The sequence below is a fragment of the Girardinichthys multiradiatus genome, chromosome 9 (assembly GCF_021462225.1).
Source record: "Girardinichthys multiradiatus isolate DD_20200921_A chromosome 9, DD_fGirMul_XY1, whole genome shotgun sequence".
Taxonomy (NCBI): domain Eukaryota; kingdom Metazoa; phylum Chordata; class Actinopteri; order Cyprinodontiformes; family Goodeidae; genus Girardinichthys; species Girardinichthys multiradiatus.
The window spans coordinates 24,707,197-24,727,449 of record NC_061802.1 but is presented as its reverse complement, the minus strand read 5'-3'; the positions used below and the strand labels follow the sequence as shown (position 1 = coordinate 24,727,449).

General features: G+C 38.3%; 1 protein-coding gene across 3 annotated transcripts; it reads right to left on the bottom strand.

Moving 5' to 3' along the window:
• Positions 1-4,584: 4,584 nt before the first annotated feature.
• mindy4 (MINDY lysine 48 deubiquitinase 4) lies at positions 4,585-19,715 on the bottom strand. Of its 3 annotated transcripts, XM_047375717.1 has the most exons (19): positions 19,584-19,715; positions 17,276-17,395; positions 16,978-17,195; positions 16,874-16,904; positions 16,646-16,756; positions 16,358-16,575; positions 16,200-16,252; positions 16,016-16,116; positions 15,822-15,938; positions 15,615-15,706; positions 8,971-9,072; positions 8,333-8,396; positions 7,153-7,251; positions 6,998-7,065; positions 6,832-6,895; positions 6,148-6,309; positions 5,755-5,935; positions 5,344-5,422; positions 4,585-5,182 (listed from the first exon to the last, which is right to left on the bottom strand). In XM_047375717.1, the coding sequence occupies exons 1-19, from the start codon at positions 19,641-19,643 to the stop codon at positions 5,134-5,136; spliced, it is 1,989 nt and encodes a 662-aa protein (XP_047231673.1). In that variant the 5' UTR covers positions 19,644-19,715; the 3' UTR covers positions 4,585-5,133. The 3 variants fall into 3 exon arrangements, with proteins under 3 accessions (XP_047231673.1, XP_047231671.1, XP_047231672.1); XM_047375715.1 differs by having other exon boundaries at positions 16,646-16,904; XM_047375716.1 differs by having other exon boundaries at positions 7,153-7,218; positions 16,646-16,904.
• Positions 19,716-20,253: the final 538 nt, after the last annotated feature.

Sequence of the window (20,253 nt, the reverse complement as noted above, 5' to 3'; positions counted from 1 at the left end):
TGTTTTCTTTAAAGCTCCATAATTAGAAAATACCAAACACTGCATATCAGACATTAAGAAAATCAACACAAATAAAGTCGGCTTTGAAAAGAAAGCTCCCTTGTAATGAAATTCAAATTGATCGTTATGAATTTCTTCAGGGTGTTTGCATAGCTTTTTACTAACTACGTGCTATAAAGTCCTCTGAAATACAGAGGTGAGAGATTTATTCTCATGTCATGTTTTTTTTTTCTTTTTCTTTTTGGTCTGGAGAATATTTACAGTGACTGTTTTTTGTTTAAGTAGTGAAACAAACACTGAGTCAAGCACACACTCGTAAGCACACACAAGGGAGGATGCTGATGAATAAGGTTCTGAAAAAACATAAAACTACGAGCCAAAGATTACAACAGCTCAGTTCTCATATCAGCTTGTCTTTACAGACCGAGCAGGAGCCTTTACTTTTACAAGGTCATGCATTATTCACCAACAGTTTGGTTTATTTTGTGATTAATATAAACTCATCCGTAGAAGAAGGAGGGTTTGTAAAGAACATGTTTAATGGTGTGTACAGATCCTATCGCTGCGACTGGGATCCCAATCCAGGCAATGTTTCCAACGTGATATGAGATCGGCTCGTACCGCAGGGCTATAAACCGTGATAGCCTCTGCTCAACAAATCATAGCCTCCTTAAGAATGGAGGAGTTCAGCTTTGAAATTTATGATTCACCAAACTTCTGTATACTTGTTAAACTTCCAAACATAAATCCACCCAGAGCAACTTGTGGTAAAATATGCAGTGATTACCTGAGCCAATTAAGAAAACGGCTGAAGCTATAAAAGGATTAGTCTGCTAAAAATACAGCTTGCACCTCATGGGGATGCACCGGGAATCCCTTTCCCTCCGGGTGGGCAGGACAGGGACACTGAATCCTAATCTGAGGAGGATATCACTTATCTGGAGACAAACAGCACAGATTAGGAGAGGAGACAGAAGATGCACTGGGGATAGCATGTGGGAGGGCTTTAACACAATTACACACAAGCATCAAATCTCCTCTCTGGTACCTCTGAGAAATTTGGTGTAATAAATAGTAAACAGAGACTAAAGCCGTGCCATTTCCTTCCTGTCAGACTGCGCCTGGGCTCGCCAAAGCCCAGGAGTGAAGAGAGGAAACACCTTAATGTCGTCACCTTCTGCTCCAGTGTTATGGTTCACAGTTCTCTGCATGGGTATTTATGCTCCTTAATCATTTTTCTAATTTTGTCTCATTAAAACCACAAGCTTTGATGTGCTTTTTGGGGATTTTTTGTTATAGACCAATGTAAAGTGGTGCATTTTCACGTATAAAATTCAAAAAAAGTGTGGCGCACATTTGTTTCAAGCCCCCTTTACTTTGATACTCCTTAAGAAAATCCAATACAACCAATTTCCACCTGTGAGATATTTAATCTCCAGATGTTCTGTGAAGGCCTCAGAGGTTTGTTAGAGAACATTAAGTGAACAAACAGAAGCATGTGGACCAAGGAGCACAGCAGACAGGCCAGAGATAAAGAGAGATTTCAAGCAGGGTAAGGCTATATCACAATATTCCAAGCTTTGATATTTCATGAAGCCCTGTTTAATCCAGCATCTGAAAATGGTGAGAATAGGTCAATCACAGACCTACCCAGACATCCACCTAAAATGAAGTGACAGTTAAGAAGAGCATTAATCTGAGAACCAGCCAAAAGGACCATGGTAACTCTGGAGGACCTGCAGAGCATTGCGGCTCCTGTGGGAAAATCTGTTAAAAGGAGCACTCTTTGTTGCATTATCCACAAATTGTGCCACTATGGAAGTGTGGCAAGAAAAAAGAAAGCCATTAGAGATCCCGTTTGCCATGAGGCATACAGGAGAACACAGCAAACATGGAAGAAGGTGCTCTCATCAGATGAGACCAAAATGTAACTCTCAGTCCACAATGCAAATGTTGTGCAGACAGCAAAACTGAACATGGGATGGAATAGTTTAGATCAAAGCATATTTGTGTATTGGAATGGCCTAGTCAAAACCATACCAAAATCCTACAGAGAATCTTTGGCAACCTGACTGAGCTTCACCCATTTCTCCAAGAAAAAACACTTTCTTGATATGCAAAGTTGCTAGACATATCCTAAAAGACTGAGAGTACAAAATATTGACTTCAACAAGAGCTGGTTAAAAATTCCACACTGCTCAAATTTGTAAAAATATATAATAAAATGTTCCTTCTGATATAAGGTTTTGCACGACTTGGTGTTATTCTATCGCATAAAATAAAACACACTGAAGTTTGTGGTTTGTAATGTGAAAAGGTTCCCAGAAGCATGGATACTACTGCAAGCCGCTGTTCTCTACTCTGATTATAACAGACATTATCAAGTCTTTAAGATGAATTAAAGTTTTTTGAGAACTTCCTTCATTACTGCTAACTGTTCAATGAAGGCACTGATTGTCCTGATTTTTGTCTTTAACTGCCTTCTAAACCCTGTTAACATTTGTAACCTGCTTGTCGAACATATTTCATGCAGACACATAAGCATTCTCTCTCCCCCCCTCATCCACAGAAGAATTTTGAAACAAAGGTGCACACTATAATCCAATTTTGGAGCCCCTTAAGGCATCATTCGGGTGAAGCATCATATTTATAGTGCGTGCAGCAGCCACGGTGGCTGTAAAACTGTCACAGAGACTTAATAGCTTTCCACCATGTCTCATGATTAATTCATTTCTCTTCCTATGTCTTTTGGGAAATGCACAAATTCTCCATGAGTCACCAATAATATACATTTAGATAACATGGCTTCCATTAAGGATTTGACAACTGAAAGATGAATGAGCTGTCATCATCATAGTGAGATCTGATTCCACTGTACCAAAGGGAAAATACTGAGGGAACTGTTGAAAGTAAGTTAAGTAAAACAGGTTCTGTTCTGTAAAAGTGTGTTAATGATGAAAACATTCAGACAATTTGACCTAAACCACATCTGATCACCTTAGCTGTTATTTGGTATATGGTGCACGGCGGTTTGACAGGAAGGGAGCTCCTCGGTCTGCTACCTGAACAATCTTTGATCTCCTAATGCTTGAGGTGGTGGCAATCTGGCACCACCTCTACATGCCCCACACTGTGTGCTATGATGCCTTTCAATACTAAGAAAAACCAAAACAAATTACTCTGACACATTTGTCTCTTGAGGCCTTGTTCTCCCAACCTGATATCTACTGGAACTAAAAAAATAAAATAAAATCATGTGATATCAGTTTATTATACCAAAGGAAAATGTATGGAGCAAGTTATTATTTAAACAGAAGAAACGTTCAAGGCATTAAACATGTTGTAATATATACAGCGATACCTCTAAATATTTCTGCTTTAAATTACAAGGTCAGTTATGGGTCTTCATGTAAAGGTTAGTTTGAGCTGCAATGTAAAACCAAGTCCAGCGACAGAAATAAATACATTAAATTCTAGTTAGTCAACTGAGAAAAAGTAAGTACTTTTCTTCTATCAGATGTTTAGTCTGGTGAACAGGTGACAACAGCTTTTTGACAGAAGCCAAGATGTACAAAGGCTATCATTGAAAAACAATTATCTGGCTTTTTACAAGTGAACAAAAAAAACACAATGTCCAAAATTATTCATAGCCCTCTCATTATTCAAAGGAAAAGCCTTTATTGGCCATTACAGCTACCAAATGCTTTACATAATTGCTAACAAGCTATTTGTATGTTTCCACTGGTACATACATCTTTTGCAAGATGCAATTATTTGAAGCTGGAAGGCCTCCATTCCATTACTTAATCCTTAATCGAGCCAATTCTGAATGTTTAGTTTTGCTGGTCCACAATTGCCTAACCGCTTCAGCTGTGGGTTCTGAATTATTGTCATGATACATTGTCCAACGTTACCAAGTTTCCCTGCAGACTACCTGATGTTGAGGATCATGATGTAGTCTTTTATCATGATACCACCGTGCTTGAATGTAGGGATGGTGTTCTTGGGTTTGAACGCTTGTTCAATTCTTTTTGTTTTTCACCAAATAAAAGGCCAAACAATAAAACGTTTATTTAATCTGACCTCAAAACACGAAACCAGAGGTCTTCTTCTTAGTCCTGTTGAGATTTTGCAACAAGCATTGTCCACATTCTTCAGGATGGCCTTGGCTGTGATCTTTGGATTGTTTTTTTTTTTACCTTTTTATATATCAACCTTGCAAGTGAAGAAATCAATTTACCACATCCTCAGAGTTTTTAGTGTGGAGCTCCTTGTGTTTTTTATTACTTTGTACCAATGCTCCTGGAACTTCAAGACATTTAGATAAGGCCTTGTAGCCCTTTTCTCTGATGTGAGCAGCAGCAATGCACATCTGGAGGTCCTCACTGAGCCATGACCTGCCACAAACCAACTGCAGATAGCTGCTGTTTTTCACCTGTTGAGTCCACAAAAACATCTGTTCCCAATTAATTTGTGTAATCAATCTGCCAGGGGTATGATTATACGTAGGCTAAACTGTTATAGCCTCTATAACAACAAAGTAAGAAAAAAATGTAAGTACATTACACAAAGCAGACATCACTGTGTGGAGAAAATTATAGTTTTATTATCTGTCTAAAGTAGAGTTTAAATACATAAAACTGTGGTGCAACGCATAAGCAGTAGCCTGCGATTTTAAAAGCATAGCTAAATAGTAAAAGGTCACAGAAAGTTTACTATACATATAGGTTTAAGTTTAATATCAGATTTTGTTTTTTAATGAAACCCTTCATGGTTCCTTGCGAATAAAACTTTGTTATAAACTAAACTCATTTAGGAATAAAGGTGATAAAATATTAAGATATATGCTTGTAATGCAAAATGGTTACGGCAAAATGTACAATTTAGAAAACCGTTTTCTAATGCTGACGGTCGCCAAGTCGTCTTTAGCTGTATTGATTTAATTAACCAAAACATTTTTATTTCATTATTTTCCGCGAAATACCTTGTTTTCTAATGTGCAAGGTGTTTTCCTATTTAGTACATTTTTTAAAAAGGAAAAAGGCCATTTTACAGTTAAAATATAAACAATATAAAAATAGTTCAATCTGAACATAGCCATTGTTCATTTAATATTACAGATAACTTGATTACTCAGAGAATTGGTTCAGTCTCATTCCAGCTGACTAAAGCATCTTTCCACCTGCAAGAAAACAAAACCAAATTTTTAGGGCATTTAGAACAGATCCAGGTAAATACCACAATATGGCTTATCTATCTTCATTTTTATTTAACAAACATAAAACATTCATGTCATCAGTTACTGTGAACAGTAAGGGGAAAAAAGACAAAGCAAGGCCATACCGTGTTCTGATACATAGCTCAAGTGGAGGAACGAGATCAGCATCATCTTCCTGAAGGTTCTGAGACAATTTGCCGACAGCTGAAAACACAATTTGCTTTTTTCAGTTTCAATATAAAATCAAAGCATCGTCATTAAAGCAAAGGGCCAAACAGATGAAAACAGTGAGCTAAAACATGGAATCAGCAGTTTATACATACTTTTTAAGCCTATTTAAAATCAGCCACTGTCTAATGGTACTGTAATCAGAGTTAGTAATATCAAAAGGGGAAAAGCCCTTTCCATCAGTCAGTATTTCCTGGTGTCAGAGAATCACTATAAACAATCTAAAAAAAAGGCAAGAAACATTTTTTAAGCATGTGGCTGCATTTGAAATGAAAGATGATTAGAAGTGAAGTTAAATAGAAACATACAAACAGTTAGGCGGATTTCCTCCTGTTGATTGGCCAGCCCATCATAATAATACAGGTCAAAGTCCATGACTTCGTCCTGATTGATCAACAGCTCCCTCTGCAGGCCGAATAGCACACTAAAGTGACTTTCGCTGCACACCACCCAGACGGGATAATAGGGAGACTTCAGGTAAGCTCCCACCTTAGTTAGAAAATAAAGACAATTCTGAGTTTTGGCCTGTAAAAGCTAATCTAACAATTCAGAGAGCTATAGTGACGTTGTTTTTCTGTATAGGACTGCTGATGGCCATAAAACTTGATTTAAACTAGATTAAAGTTAAGCTGCTCTGTGATGTAAACTGTAAGTATCCCAGATGTGTCCACCTTCACCGTGAAGAATTCAACACGGCTCACCTTACAGATGTTATAATGTTCAAACAAGGACAGAAGGCCGACTTGGCATTGGTCCTTAATTCCTTTGAGCAAAGTCCTGTCGCCATTTCCCGAGTCCAGCTCAATATCGTTATCAAAGACATTAGAAACTGCTCTGCCGCAGAGCAACAGGTTCACCAACTCCTGATCAAAGCAAAAAAATATGCTTTGAGTCACAAAAATCTCTAATGTAAAACTTCAATACTTATCAAGACTCAACTGTATACTGTTCTTGTTCTTTTACCTTCATATAAAATAATAAGGTTTAATATCAATTTTTAAGTTGTAAGAAAGAAAGAAAGAAAGAAAGAAAGCAAGGATGGAAGGAGGATAGAAGGAAGGGAGGTAAGGACACAACTATGTAAAAAAGGACACAAGAAAGGATGGAAGTACAAAAGAGAGGGGGAGAAGACACAAGGAAGGACAGAATGGCCCAAGGAAGAAAAAGGAAATGACAGAAAGAGATAGAAGGAAACAAGGAAGGACACAACATTTACACAAAAGGGCAGTTATAAAGTATGGAAATAGAAACATTTTTTCATGCTCTTTTCTTTTTCTGTACCCACACTATAAAAATACTAAAATCAAATTTCAAACTTTTCCAAACTTTGTAGAAATCCTGTAAATTTGGCTCGATTTTCTTAAACTTAAAGTGACTGTTCACACCTGAGTGCAGTAGCCATGAGCGCCTATCAGTGTGTTTGTACGCAGGTCCATGTCCTCTCTCACTCTGAGAAGAGAAAGAAAAACATGACAGTAACCATACTATCCAACTCAAAGCAAGTTATATTGAACATCTTGTTTTGAAGAGCAGCAAAATGTTTGCATCTACTTTTCAATGGATCGAGAGAGAACAGCAGAGATGGTCAGCAGAAGGCATCCTAACATCCCAGTTTCATACTGTGGAATAAAATACAAATAGAACTAAAATAAACCCTAAGAACATGTGACAAAAAAAAAAACAGAGAATGGTGGTGATTCTTTGACCTGCTCAATATGCTGCTCCAGAATGACCTGCAGATCTTTGATGTTATCCACAGAGAAACACGTCATCTGGATCAAAAGGTGTTCAGAAAACATACAAAGCTGTGAAAATAAAAGTTTAACAAAAGACAAAAATAGTACAGACAATAGCAAATGTAACGGTGACAGAGCCTTCAAGCCATATGATTATGTGGCTATAGCTACAATAACAGCACAGAAATAAACTGAAGATTAAATAATTATAATTGCCATCATCTATGATTTGAATCCCCAGAATCAGTGCTATTATAAGAACTAATGTAAAGCTCTAGTACTCACAGTTCTTGTGAGAAGTTTATATAAGCCCATCATGGACATGAATCTCATGAATTCTGGGCCTTCCATGATGCATTTGATCAAACAACTTCAAGCAAAAACAAAAATGTAACAGTTTTGAATTTGTTGTGAGTTTTCACTAATCTACACAATACCAAGCTTACAAAAACCAATTCAAACCTGATTGAGTCCAAGTTTTAACCAGTTGTTGATTTAGGGGGGATGTTTTGAAGTGGTTCTCCTTCTACTTTATTCAATCCAAGTTGTGCGATGCACAAGTACCACTGGCACTGACGAATGATGTAACCACTGTGTTTGACAATGTTCCTTGAACTGAAAGCCTGTGTAAACATCTCAACCTCTGCTTTGTCTGACCAGAGACTTTTTCTCCAGAAGACGCTTGTGGCTTGATACAAATTTCAGTCAAACTTGAAGCCGCATTTTGCAGCAGGCACTTCCTTCTGGGTGGGGACCCTCTCAGTCCATGACGTAAAAACTTGCAAAGTTACACTGGTATTCTAACATCTTCTAATTTCTCATAGGTTTGAGGCTTTGAGGTTCCTGGGTTGTTTCTGCCCATCCCATTCAATTTCCTTCTATCTAAAAGGTTTGGGTGAGACTGAAAACAACTGGATTTTTCCAATGGGATAATTATGCCAAATGCTCATTAAAACTGAATTTAGAATAGATAAAATAAATTAAATCAGTTTATTAAAATCTTTGGATTTGTTTGTCCTATCCCACCCTGGGAAAAATAAATCATTAAAAACCGCAAAATTAATAGGACATTCAAATCTGTGAGGAGTGAACAGTATGTAAGCTCCTGATTGGAACTGCAAAAATCATACATTTAAAAGAACATTTGTACCTTTTCAAGCAGTCTTTCAGAACTGCAGTGTCCAACTGGGGTGAAATGGCTTCTTCCTGAATTTCTGTTATTAAAAAAAGACAAAATAAACTTACGGTACGAGAGCAAAAGTGTGCAAATACTTTAAAACAGTTGTCCATCTGGCCCAGCTGATTTATAGGGCACTTCTCAGATGAATACGTTTGACAGCTGGTGGTGATGTGAGCCCAGTTTGACAGAGACCACTTATCAGAATGGGACATACTGAACTGATCCAACCTTTAAACTCTAAACATTGTATTCTCACAACCTGAGAAGACAAAATGACAATGATGTGGTTCTGTATACTATGTAAAATAAATAAATAAATAAAAATGCTTTAGAGTTTGAGACCTAAGGAAGTAGGCTCAGGTTCTAGCAGATGGTAGGTTATACAGCAACATATGGAAAATTTTAAATATTACTAGACAGAGGACTGAGGAAGCCATCCTTATTTCAGTGCCATAGATTAATGAATACAATTCATTACAAAGCTAGTGGAAAAATAAGCAAAGAAGAAACTCAAACACACCAGTTAAAAGGCAGTAAGATCGATAATCAGAAACTGGACAAAGTGTAAACTTAGCTACAGCTACAGTTAGGGACTGGTGTTGTCTTACAATGCAACTGTGGCTTGTTTTTCCTCCCCAGCCCTCCACAAAACGTCAGCCAGAGCTGAAACAAGACACTGTCTTCTGGTGCTGCTGGAAGGTCTTAACCTCCTAAAAACAAAATGGAAAGTGAGTCAAAACCAGGTTGACTGCAGTTACAATACAGATTAAACTGATTTTGTGTAATAAACAAACACTAAGTAGTGTATAAATGAGAAGTGGAAGGAAAAGGACAAGAGGTTCCTCTTTACTGAAAGGGGCTAAAGACCAAAGCATTCAAGGAACCTGGTGTAGTTTAAGACCTAGATCTAAATTTTAACAACCACACAAAGTTTGTTACTAAACCAGCTTACAATGATCTTAAAAGCATTGTCAGAACAAAAGGTTTCCTGTGAAAACAGATACAGAAAACTGATGCATGCCTGTGCCTTTCAGTGGGTTAGATTACAACAATGGCTTCACTGGTCTCTGTAAAAAATAAAAATAATTAAAAAGTTAATTATGCAACTGCGATTCAGTCAAAACGATACCACCAGAGTCTTAACCAACACCAGGAAAATGAATCATATAACACCAGTTCTTAAATTGCTGCACTCGCTCCCTGTTTGTCAAAAAAGATATTTTAAAACTTTAACATTGGTCAATAAAACAGTAAATGGCCTTAGTCCAAAAGAAAAACATTTCTGAGTTGCTTCTAAAGTATGAACCATGTAGACCCCCCAGGTCTTCAGAGACCTGCTAACTCAGTGTTCCCAGGACCAGAACTAAACAAGGTGAGGCAGCATTTAACTTATATGCTCCTTCATTCTAGAACAAGCTCTCTAAAAACCTGAGATGTGCAGAAACTGCTTGTTCCTTTAAGTCGGGATTGAAAACATTTTTTTTTTTTACAGCAGCTTTCGATCAAAGAACCTGACTAATGAACTGTTTAAAACATCTTTCTTTTATGCCTTTAACATCTTTATTTTAACATCTTTTTCTTTTATGGATTGCTTTCATGCTTAGGGGCTTTGTTATTTTCTTTCGGTCTTTCCTTTGATGTCCAGCAGAGCACTTTGTGTTGCCTTGTGAATGAATGGTGCTATCTATTATTTAGGTGACCTAAATAGTAGGTATTATCCACCTTTTTGTAATTTAATCCCAGTATAAATACAGCTGTTCTGTGAAAGCCTCAGGACCGGCATCATTAGGACCAAGTAACCAACCAGAGGACTCAGACATGGAAAGGTTTGAAGCAGGATTACGGTATAAAACAATATTTCAACCTGTGAAGGTCTCACTGAGGACTTTTCAATCCATCATCTGGAAATGGGAAGAGTATAGCACAACCGCACACTCACCAACACATAGTCATATAACTAAACCGACAGGCCGGACAGGGAAAGTAATAATCAGAGTCAACCAAGAGGCCCTTGGAAACTCCAGAAGAGCTGCAAAAATTCACATCTCAGATGAGAGAAGCTGTTGACAGAACAACTTTTAGCCGTGCACTCAACAAATCTGATGGAAGAACAGGAAGAAGAGTTGAAATGAAGTCACGAGAAGAGCCCTTTAAAATAATCCAGTCCATCTAAAAGATGAAATAAACATGTGCTATGTGCAGATGAGACCCTAACATTGTGTGTGGAGATACACTTTTCCTTGACTGCACCATCGTCATGCTGAAACATGGTGGTGGCAGCATCATGATTCAATTCAATTCAATTCAGTTTATTTATATAGCGCCAATTCACAACACGTTGTCTCAAGGCACTTCACAACAGTCAGGTTCATACATTCCAATTAATCCTAACCATTGAACAGTGCAGTCAGATTCAGTTATTTATTCAAATTGGATAAAACGTTTTTCTATCAAAGGAAACCCAGCAGATTGCATCCAGTCAGTGACTTGCAGCATTCCCTCCTCCTGGATGAGCATGTAGAGACAGTGGAGAGGAAAAACTCCCTTTTAACAGGAAGAAACCTCCAGCAGAACCAGGCTCAGTATGAGCGGCCATCTGCCACAACCGACTGGGGGTTTCAGAGAACAGAGCAGAAACACAAAGAGAACAAAGAAGCACTGATCCAGGAGTACTTTCTATGGGAAGGAGAAGTAAATGTTAGTGGATGTAGCTCCTTTAGTCGTTTCATCTAGAAAGAAAGAACAGATAAACTCTGAGCCAGTTTTCAAGGTTAGAGTCTGAAAGAGAGCACATAGAGTTAGTCAAAGTAAAAGCTCAGTCAACTGCCATGTCTAGGAGAGAGAAAGGGTTAAACAGTGAAAGACAGTGCCATGTGGGTCATTGGTAGAGGGTGAGCATTGAGTTGTTGCCAGCAGAAGCTTGGACGATGCCCCTCTCCAGAGAGGTGTCACAGGTAGACACAGAGTCAGGCCAGGTGTAGCATCTAGGAAGAGAAAAGAGAACATAAAGTTAAAAACTGAAATAACAGCAAATAATGCAAAATTGGAGAGTAGTGTGAGAATGTAGCAAAGAGGGTGAAAGTGGTCATTATGTCCTCCAGCAGCCTAAGCCTATAGCAGCATAACTACAGATAGCTCAGGATAACCTACGCCACTCTAACTATAAGCTTTATCAAAAAGGAAAGTTTTAAGCCTATCCTTAAAAGTAGAAAGTTTGTCCATCTAGAGCCCACTGATGGCCATTGTTATACTAAAAACCACAATGATTGGGATAACTCTCTCTGTCAGATTGACCATAACCGTTGGAAAAGAGAGGGGGTCATACAGGTAGCAGAAATGGAGGGTGTGTTTGCACCTCAACCATAACTGAGCCAGTTTAGGCTAAACCTGACTCCTCCTTACTCCATCCAACAGGTAGGGAAGAAGATGGAGGTAAAAATATGGAAGATAGCTCAGGATAACCTAAGCCACTCTAACTATAAGCTTTATCAAAAAGGAAAGTTTTAAGCCTAGCCTTAAAAGTAGACAGGGTGTCTGCTTCATGAACTAAAACCGGGAGCTGGTTCCACAGGAGAGGAGCCTGATAACTAAAGGATCTGCCTCCCATTCTACTTCTAGACTCTAGGAACCACCAGTAAACCTGCAGTCTGAGAATGAAGTGCTCTGTTAGGAACATATGGACCAATCAGATCTCTGATGTATGATGGAGCTAAATCATTAAGGGCTTTATATGTGAGGAGGAGAATTTTAAGTTCTATTCTGGATTTAACAGGGAGCCAATGAAGGGAAGCTAAAATAGGAGAAATATGATCTCTCTTTTTAATTTTCATCACAACTCTTTCTGCAGCATTTTGAATCAGCTGAAGGCCTTTAACTGCATTTTGTGGACATCCTGATAGTAACAAATTACAATAGTCCAGCCTTGAAGTAACAAATGCATGGACTAGTTTTTCAGCGTCACTCCTGGATAGGATATTTCTAATTTTGGCAATGTTCCGGAGATGAAAGAAGGAAACCCTAGAAACCTGTTTAATATGGGATTTAAATGACATGTCCTGGTCAAAAATAACACCAAGGTTTTTTACTTTATTATCGGAGGTCAATTTAATGCCATTCAGGTTAAGTGAAGACTCCAGTCCAAAGACAACAACTTCTGTCTTGTCTGAATTTAGAAGCAAAACATTTTAAGTCATCCAAGTTTTTATGTCTTCAAGACATGCTTGTAGTCTATCTAACTGGTTGGGCTCATCAGGATTCATGGATAAGTAAAGCTGAGTGTCATCAGCGTAACAGTGAAAATGTATCCTATGCCGCCTGATAATTTTACCTATTGGAAGCATATATATAGTAAAGAGAATTGGCCCAAGTACTGAACCCTGTGGTACTCCACAATTAACCCTGGAGTTTGAAGATGATTTATCATTTACATGAACAAACTGGAATCTGTCAGACAAATAAGATTTAAACCAGCCTAGCGCTGTTCCCCTGATCCCTACAGCATATCCCAGCCTTTCTAAGAGAATATTGTGATTGACTGTATCAAATGCAGCACTGAGATCTAACAGAACCAGAACAGACACAAGTCCATTATCTGTGGCCATAAGAATATCATTAGTGACTTTCAGCAGAGCTGTTTCAGTGCTATGATGAGCTCTGAAGCCTGACTGAAACTCTTCAAACAGGTCATTGCTGTGTAAATGCTCACACATTTGATTAGCAACTATTTTCTCAAGAATTTTAGATAAAAATGGAAGATTGGATATAGGTCTGTAATTTTTCAAGTCATCTCGATCAAGCGAAGGTTTCTTAAGTAAAGGTTTAATTACAGCTAACTTAAAAGCTTGTGGTACATATCCATTTACTAAAGATAGATTAATCATATCTAAAATGGGGATGGTAATCAGAGGGAACACTTACTTAAATAATTTGGTTGGGATTGGGTCTAACATACAAGTTGATGGTTTAGATTAAGCTAATATTTCTGATAACTCAGGAAGCTCCACAGGATCAAAACAGTCCAAACACAGATCAAGTTCTGCGGTTACTTCCAATGTTGTCTCACTTGCTAAGGATGAAGTAATCATCTTCGGGAGTATGTCCAAGATTTTATTTTTAATTGAATCAATTTTATTTAAGAAGAATCACATAAAGTCATGACTGCTGAGAGCTAAGGGAATGGATGGCTCAACATAGCTATGACTCTGTGTTTAGCAAGTTTAGCAACTGTACTAAAGAGAAACCTAGGATTATACGTGTTCTCTTCTATTAATGATGAGAAATAAGCTGTTCTAGCTTGGCGAAGTGTCTTTTTATACAACAGTAGGCTATTTTTCCAGATTAAGTAGGAATCCTCTAGGTGTGTAGAGCACCATTTTCTCTCCAATTTTCTAACATTGTTCTTTAAAATACACAGCTCTAAATTAAACCAAGGAGCTAGCCTCCTATTAATGATTACCTTCTTTTTCAAGGGGGCTGCATTGTCTAATGCACCACGCAATGATGATGTAACACTATGAACAAGATAATCAATTTGTGAAGGGGAAGAAACAAAATTATTGCCCTTCACTGTGTTTTTCTGTGATAATGAGGAAATTAAAATTGGAACAGATTCTTTAAAGGTTGTTACAGCATTTTCTGATAATGATCTACTATAATGAAATTTTCTTTCAGGTGTGGAGAACTCGGTTAATTAAACTCAAAGGTTATTAAGAAATGGTCAGACAAGACAGGGTTACGAAACAATATTGTTATGTCTTTACACTCAATGCCATATGTCAGCACAAGGTCCAGAGAATGAAGACAAAGGTAGGTAGTTTTGTTAATGTTTTGAGCAAAGCCAGTTGAGTCTAAGATAGCATTAAAGGCTATATTTAGGCTATCACTTTCAGTGTCAACATGAATGTTTAAATCCCCCACTCTAATAACTTTATCTGTATTTAACACTAAATCAGATAAAAGGTCTGAAAACTGATCTAAAAATTGAGAGTAAGGGCCTGGTGGACGGTACAAAACAACAAACAGAAGTGGTTTTAGTGCTTTGCAATTTGGATGAGGAAAATTAAGGATTAAATATTCAAAAGAGTTGTAGCTGTTGATTTGTCTGGGACTAGTCAATAAATCGGACTGAAAGATGGTTGCTACTCCTCCTCCTCGCTCAGTATTTCGAGGAATGGGAAAATTTAAATAATTAGTAGGAGTTGACTCATTTATAGTAATATAATCCTCTTGCTGCAGCCAGGTTTCTGTGAGGCAAAATAAATCAATCTGATTGTCACAAAACAGGTCACTAACTAGCAAAGTCTTTGAAGAGAGAGATCTTATGTTCAGTAAGCCACATTTAGTTGTTTTATTTTTCTTTTCAGTCTCAGTTGTGTTTATTTTTATGAGGATTTCCTCCTTTTAGATTACTTTTTAATCTATTCAATTTTGGCCGTAGGGGAGACACTGTCTTAATAGGGTAATGGGTGGGTAGCAGTACAGAAGCTGCAGAGAGGAGTGTTAAACTATGAACCTGCTTCCTGGTCTGAACCCTGGGTTGTCAGAGTTTTGGAGAACTAATAAATGTGGCCCGATTCCTAGAAAGAGCTGCTCCATCCAAAGTGGGATGGATGGTGTCTCTCCGGATCAGACCAGGATTTCCCCAAAATGTTCGCCAGTTATCAATGTAGCCCACATCGTTTTTTTGATGTGGGGATGCTGTTCTTCAGGAGAGAAAGTAAAGCTGTTTCGAAAAGAAAAGCTGAAGAAAACAAACAGACCTAACCCCCAGACCTACCATTAAACAATTTAAAACAAGGATATTCATATGTTAGAAAGGCCTAGTCAAAGTGCAGACCCAAATCCAATTTAGACTATGTGACCACATTTAAAAATTGCCATTTACGGATCCTCTCCGTGCAATTCGTCTGGGCTGTTGCAAACAAGCAAAGATTTTAGTCTGTAGATGTGCAAAGTTGGTTAAGACATACTCCCAAATGATGTGCAGCAATGCTGGAGCAACATATTGACTCAGTGAGCGGAATGCAACTGTGCCGCCTCCTTGTAAGGATTTGTATTTTATTATATTGTACTATAAAAACATTTTGAATGCCATGTATCATTTTTGCCACTTCTCAATTATACACTCATTTGTTTTAGGCTGTCACAAAAATCCCCCCCAAAAACATTGCAATTTATGGTTGTAAAGTGACAGAATGGTAATACTCTGGAATATGACAAAAAAGACAAAGGTCTGGTCTGAAAGCTTACGTACTGAAGGATAGTATCCTTGCTATCTGTGTTTTCAAACAGAAGCTTCTTAAGGAAAAATGCCTGAATTGATGCCAAAATTCCACAAGGACCACCCTGAAAAATAAAAAAACTAATTTACAAACTTATTAAGCATAGAGTCATTTCAATAGTTGACGTGAGAATAAATGTGCTCATTACTAATACTTATTTTAGAGTATGGTAAGATCACCTTTCTCTGAACAATTCCGTATCTGAGGTCACATGCATCAGAAAATGTGAAACCTTGATTCTTCCACTCAGTGCTAAAACAACTGAGGCTGGACCCGAGAAGAACAGTTTTCAATTCCTACAAAAAAATAAAATGAAACAAGATTAAACAGAAATTGTCTCCTGCTGGTCTCTGTTTCATCGTCAGAAACGCACCATGACAGTGTGTCGGTCCATCGGACAGCCTGCAAAGTTAAACTTTGAAACAACTCTCTGAAGAGACACTTCTGGTAGACCATCGCCGTCATCAATATCATCTGAAAACATAATGCAACACATCCATTTGGCAAAACAAGGGGTCAGAAACATCTAGGATACATTTATTTCTTACAGGGCTTACCTAATTCCATCTCTGACACATTCAGCTCAAGGACATTCGGTCTGGTCTTTACTCTTGAAGAAACCAAAAGACACAAAAACCTCTGATTATAACCTTCTGAAAACACATTTATTAATAAGAAAACATACAATCCTAACTAGTAACAAAGGAATATTTACTTTATTGTTTCCAATGTTCTTTGTTCTTTTCTTCCATAGCTCTTTTCATTCTGGTTTTCCTCTGTTGAACCAATGAACCCTACATTTTCTTCTTCCCAGCTGGACGTGTTTTTGACAGCCAACTGAAGTCCATCCTGGGACTCCCTGCTTTCCTCTTCCCTGATGAACAATGGCTGGGGCACTTCGACCCTCTGACTATGCCTTTTTCTGTTAGATTCCTGAAATGAAAACATAATTAAAGTATGGAGAAAAAATTCAGGAATAGAAAATCTATCACAAGATAAATACCTGAGGTATTGGTCCAGCCATCAAGCCTCGTCTGATACGACTAGTTTTGCTTCTCTGGGTGACCCCAGCGATTAAGCTGTTTCTTTCTGCCTCACTTTGGGTGATGTTTTCCTGTTTAGAAAGCATCAGTGACTGGCCTTCTTGATAATCTGTATTGTTAATTAAGAAATAATTTGGATTCAAGGAAGCGGGTTTATCTTTCTTAGAAATCGTTGATAAATTTGTCACCTGAATAGCGGATGTTTCTCTTACTTCAGACCTGTAAAGAAGAGTTCTATATAAGTAGGAAAATAGAAATAAAACTATGCAGTAAATGTGTGGTTTTGAAATACCTCAGTTCTGTGTGTTTGCTAGCACAAAATGCTCGGGAAATTTCATCTGCTTTCGTTTGATTCATCATCGATAATGTTCCTGCAGGGTAATCAGATGTTGAGCCAGTGGTTTGGACTATCTGGAGAGAGTGTCCTGTGGTGATAGTTTCATGGTGTAACCGTTCAATGTGATGCTTCACAATGATTTCCAATAATGTCTTCAGAGGTGATTTCTGAACCTGCAATTATAGCAAGTCAGTTGCAAACTATTTTCCATGTTATGTATATGCATTAATGGTATTTATCATGATGGATTTACCTTATTTTTTCTGTAGAGATCTTCAATGTTAAGAAACTGCTTCAACAGTGATCGGTTATTGATACTGGCCTGAGTGCGTGGATGTTCTTCATCCATACAGGCAATGGTCCTTTTCAGACCCTGTGCATGAATACCAAAACGTGCACAGTTGTCACCATATACACATGGATGAACAGATGGGTGGATTAACAATGGATAAAAGAAAGAAAGGAAGGATGGAAAATTGATGAATAGATAGATAAGGCTAATTTATTTATATACATCATCCATAAACAAGGCAATCCAAAGGGCCCTACACATAATTCAATTCAATTCAATTTTATTTATATAGTGCCAATTCACAACACATGTTGTCTCAAGGCACTTCACAAAATTCAGGTTCATACATTCCAATTAATCGTAACCATTGAACAGTGCAGTCAGATTCAGTTATTTATTCAAATTGGATAAAAAGTTTTCCTATCTAAGGAAACCCAGCAGATTGCATCCAATCAGTGACTTGCAGCATTCCCTCCTCCCGGATGAGCATGTAGAGACAGTGGACAGTCACTGGTGTTGACCTTGCAGCAATCCCTCATACTGAGCATGCATGTAGCGACAGTGGAGAGGAAAAACTCCCTTTTAACAGGAAGAAACCTCCACCAGAACCAGAACCAGGCTGTGTGAGCGGCCATCTGCCATGACCGACTGGGGGTTTGAGAGAACAGAGCAGAGACACAAAGAGAACAAAGAAGCACTGATCCAGGAGTCCTTTCTATGTGAAGGAAAAGTAAATGTTAGTGGATGTAGCTCCTTTAGTCGTTTCATCTAGAAAGAAAGAACAGATAAACTCTGAGCCAGTTTTCAAGGTTAGAGTCTGAAAGAGAGCACATAGAGTTAGTTACAGTTAAGCTCAGTCAATCGCCATGTCTAGGAGAGAGAAAGGGTTAAACACTGAAAGACAGGGCTATGTGGATCATCTGTAGAAGGTGAGCATTAAGTTGTTGTAAGCAAAAGCTCGGACGATTCCCTTCTCCAGAAAGGTGTCACAGGTAGACACAGAGTCAGGCCAGGTGTAGCTTCTAGGAAGAGAAAAGAGAACAGAGTTAAAAGCTGAAATAACAGCAAATAATGCAAAATTGGAGAGTAGTGTGAGAATGTAGCGAAGAGGGTGAAAGTGGTCATTATGTCCTCCAGCAGCCTAAACCTATAGCAGCATAACTACACAGATACTTTCAGTTCAGATTATTTAGTTAAATGGCGCTTATTTACAACAATGTCGTCTCAAGGCACCCCACAAAGGGTCCCACTGATGGTCATTGTTATACTAAAAACCACAAGGATTGGGATACCTCCCTCTTTCAGATTGATTATAACTATTGGAAAAGAGAAGGGGTCATACAGGTAGCAGAAATGGAGGGTGTTTGCACCTCAACCTTAACTGAGCCGAAGAAAAACATTTAAGAAAAACATCTGCACTTCGAAAAGCACTGCATGAGCATGATTTATTTCTAAATTTCATACTTCAATCACTCATCACTGATTTGGCGAACAGTTCCTTAGTGACTGATCAAAACCTGTAGTCCTGAGAGTCAGCAATTTCTGTACACCCAGCCTTTCATGGAATGTGTTCCAGAGGTGAGGAGCATACAAGTTTAATGCTACCTCACCTTGGTTAGTTCTGGTCCTGGGAACACGGACTAAGATGGTCTCTGAAGGCCCGAGGGGTCTGCATGGTTCATTTGACAATAAACTCAGAAACGTATTTAGGGCCAAGATCCTGTAGTATATTCTAGACAAGTAGCAACATTGTAAAATCTATCCTTTTTCAAACATTGAGTAGAACGATTCAAAAGCGGGTGCATATGATACATTTTCCAAGTGTTGGTTAGGAATCTGGCAGTAAGATTTTGGATGAGCTGTAGGTGCTCATAACAGCAAACATTGGAACTAATCTTTAAAAGAGATGCGTTTCAATCACAGGGTTATTTTGTGGAATTCATTTTTACAATGAACAGAAAAGATGTAAAGGTCTGCAGAGATTTAAACTCCTATATTGCCTCACATATTAAGACATATAGCTTTGACACTCCTCCAACCTACAGCTATCATGACTCGGTTCGTCTCTTTCTTTAAGCAAATTACAGAAAAGAATGAAGTGAAGAGTCCGTGTAGACACAATGTCACTGAAACTCGTTTAATGTCGACATGTCCTAAAATATGTTAACTTCGGAGGAGGGAAGCTAACAGGAGCTAGCTAGCTGGCTAACGGTCGTGACAGAAACGGTGAGTCTGAGTCCTGTTGAGTCCACAGTCCTCGCTGACTTACCTTCCTGCTCAGATATTCCCGCACTAGAGACGAAGAAACTTCTTCCACTGACGGGACCATTATAATGGCGACGTGTCTAGCTCCAGGAAATTCAGCAAGAAGCAGAAATTGTTGGACCGAAAGGGCGGCGGGTGGGATGCCTTGTCCTGCGCCGACACCGCAGATCTTTCAGTAGGTGGATAGGACGATAACGAGACAAGATCTGTCTTTGGAGATACTTTAACTTGGGTAAGAAAAGAATACACTTCCATTTTGAAGAGGTGCCTCCTTGTTTGTTGCTTTAATTAAATTAAGTTGTAGTATGTTCACAAATTGGCTACCAAATCAGGAAGACTGATGGTTGGTGGAGTGTGTTATGATGATTTATAGATCAGTGAAACTGCGCACCTACTTGTTCGTCAATGTGTGTTACCATGGTGACGGGAGTCGCTCAGCTGTTCCAGGGGGTACAAAATGTGTCTTTCTTCCACTAGTTATATATTTAGTCATTTTTGGCGTAACAACTTTACATACTGCATACATATATCTCCATGAACTAACGTTATTTCAGATTACGATGTTATTAAGCACTCCAAAACAAAGTAGTGAATATAGTTGATGCCTATTCTTCTCAAATCATCTGAAGTTCACTCAGATTAGATGCAGATCCGTGCTTCAAACTTCTCCCTAG

What these genes read in the sequence shown, in the direction of transcription:
- mindy4 (XM_047375715.1), bottom strand. Translation starts at nt 19,643, where the DNA reads ATGGTCCCGTCAGTGGAAGAAGTTTCTTCGTCTCTAGTGCGGGAATAT. An exon ending in CTCTCTCGATCCATTGAAAA is followed by an intron (nt 6,896 to 6,997) that starts GTAGATGCAAAC and finishes TTCTCTTCTCAG; the next exon opens with AGTGAGAGAGGACATGGACC. An exon ending in GAGCTATGTATCAGAACACG is followed by an intron (nt 5,183 to 5,343) that starts GTATGGCCTTGC and finishes GTTTTCTTGCAG; the next exon opens with GTGGAAAGATGCTTTAGTCA.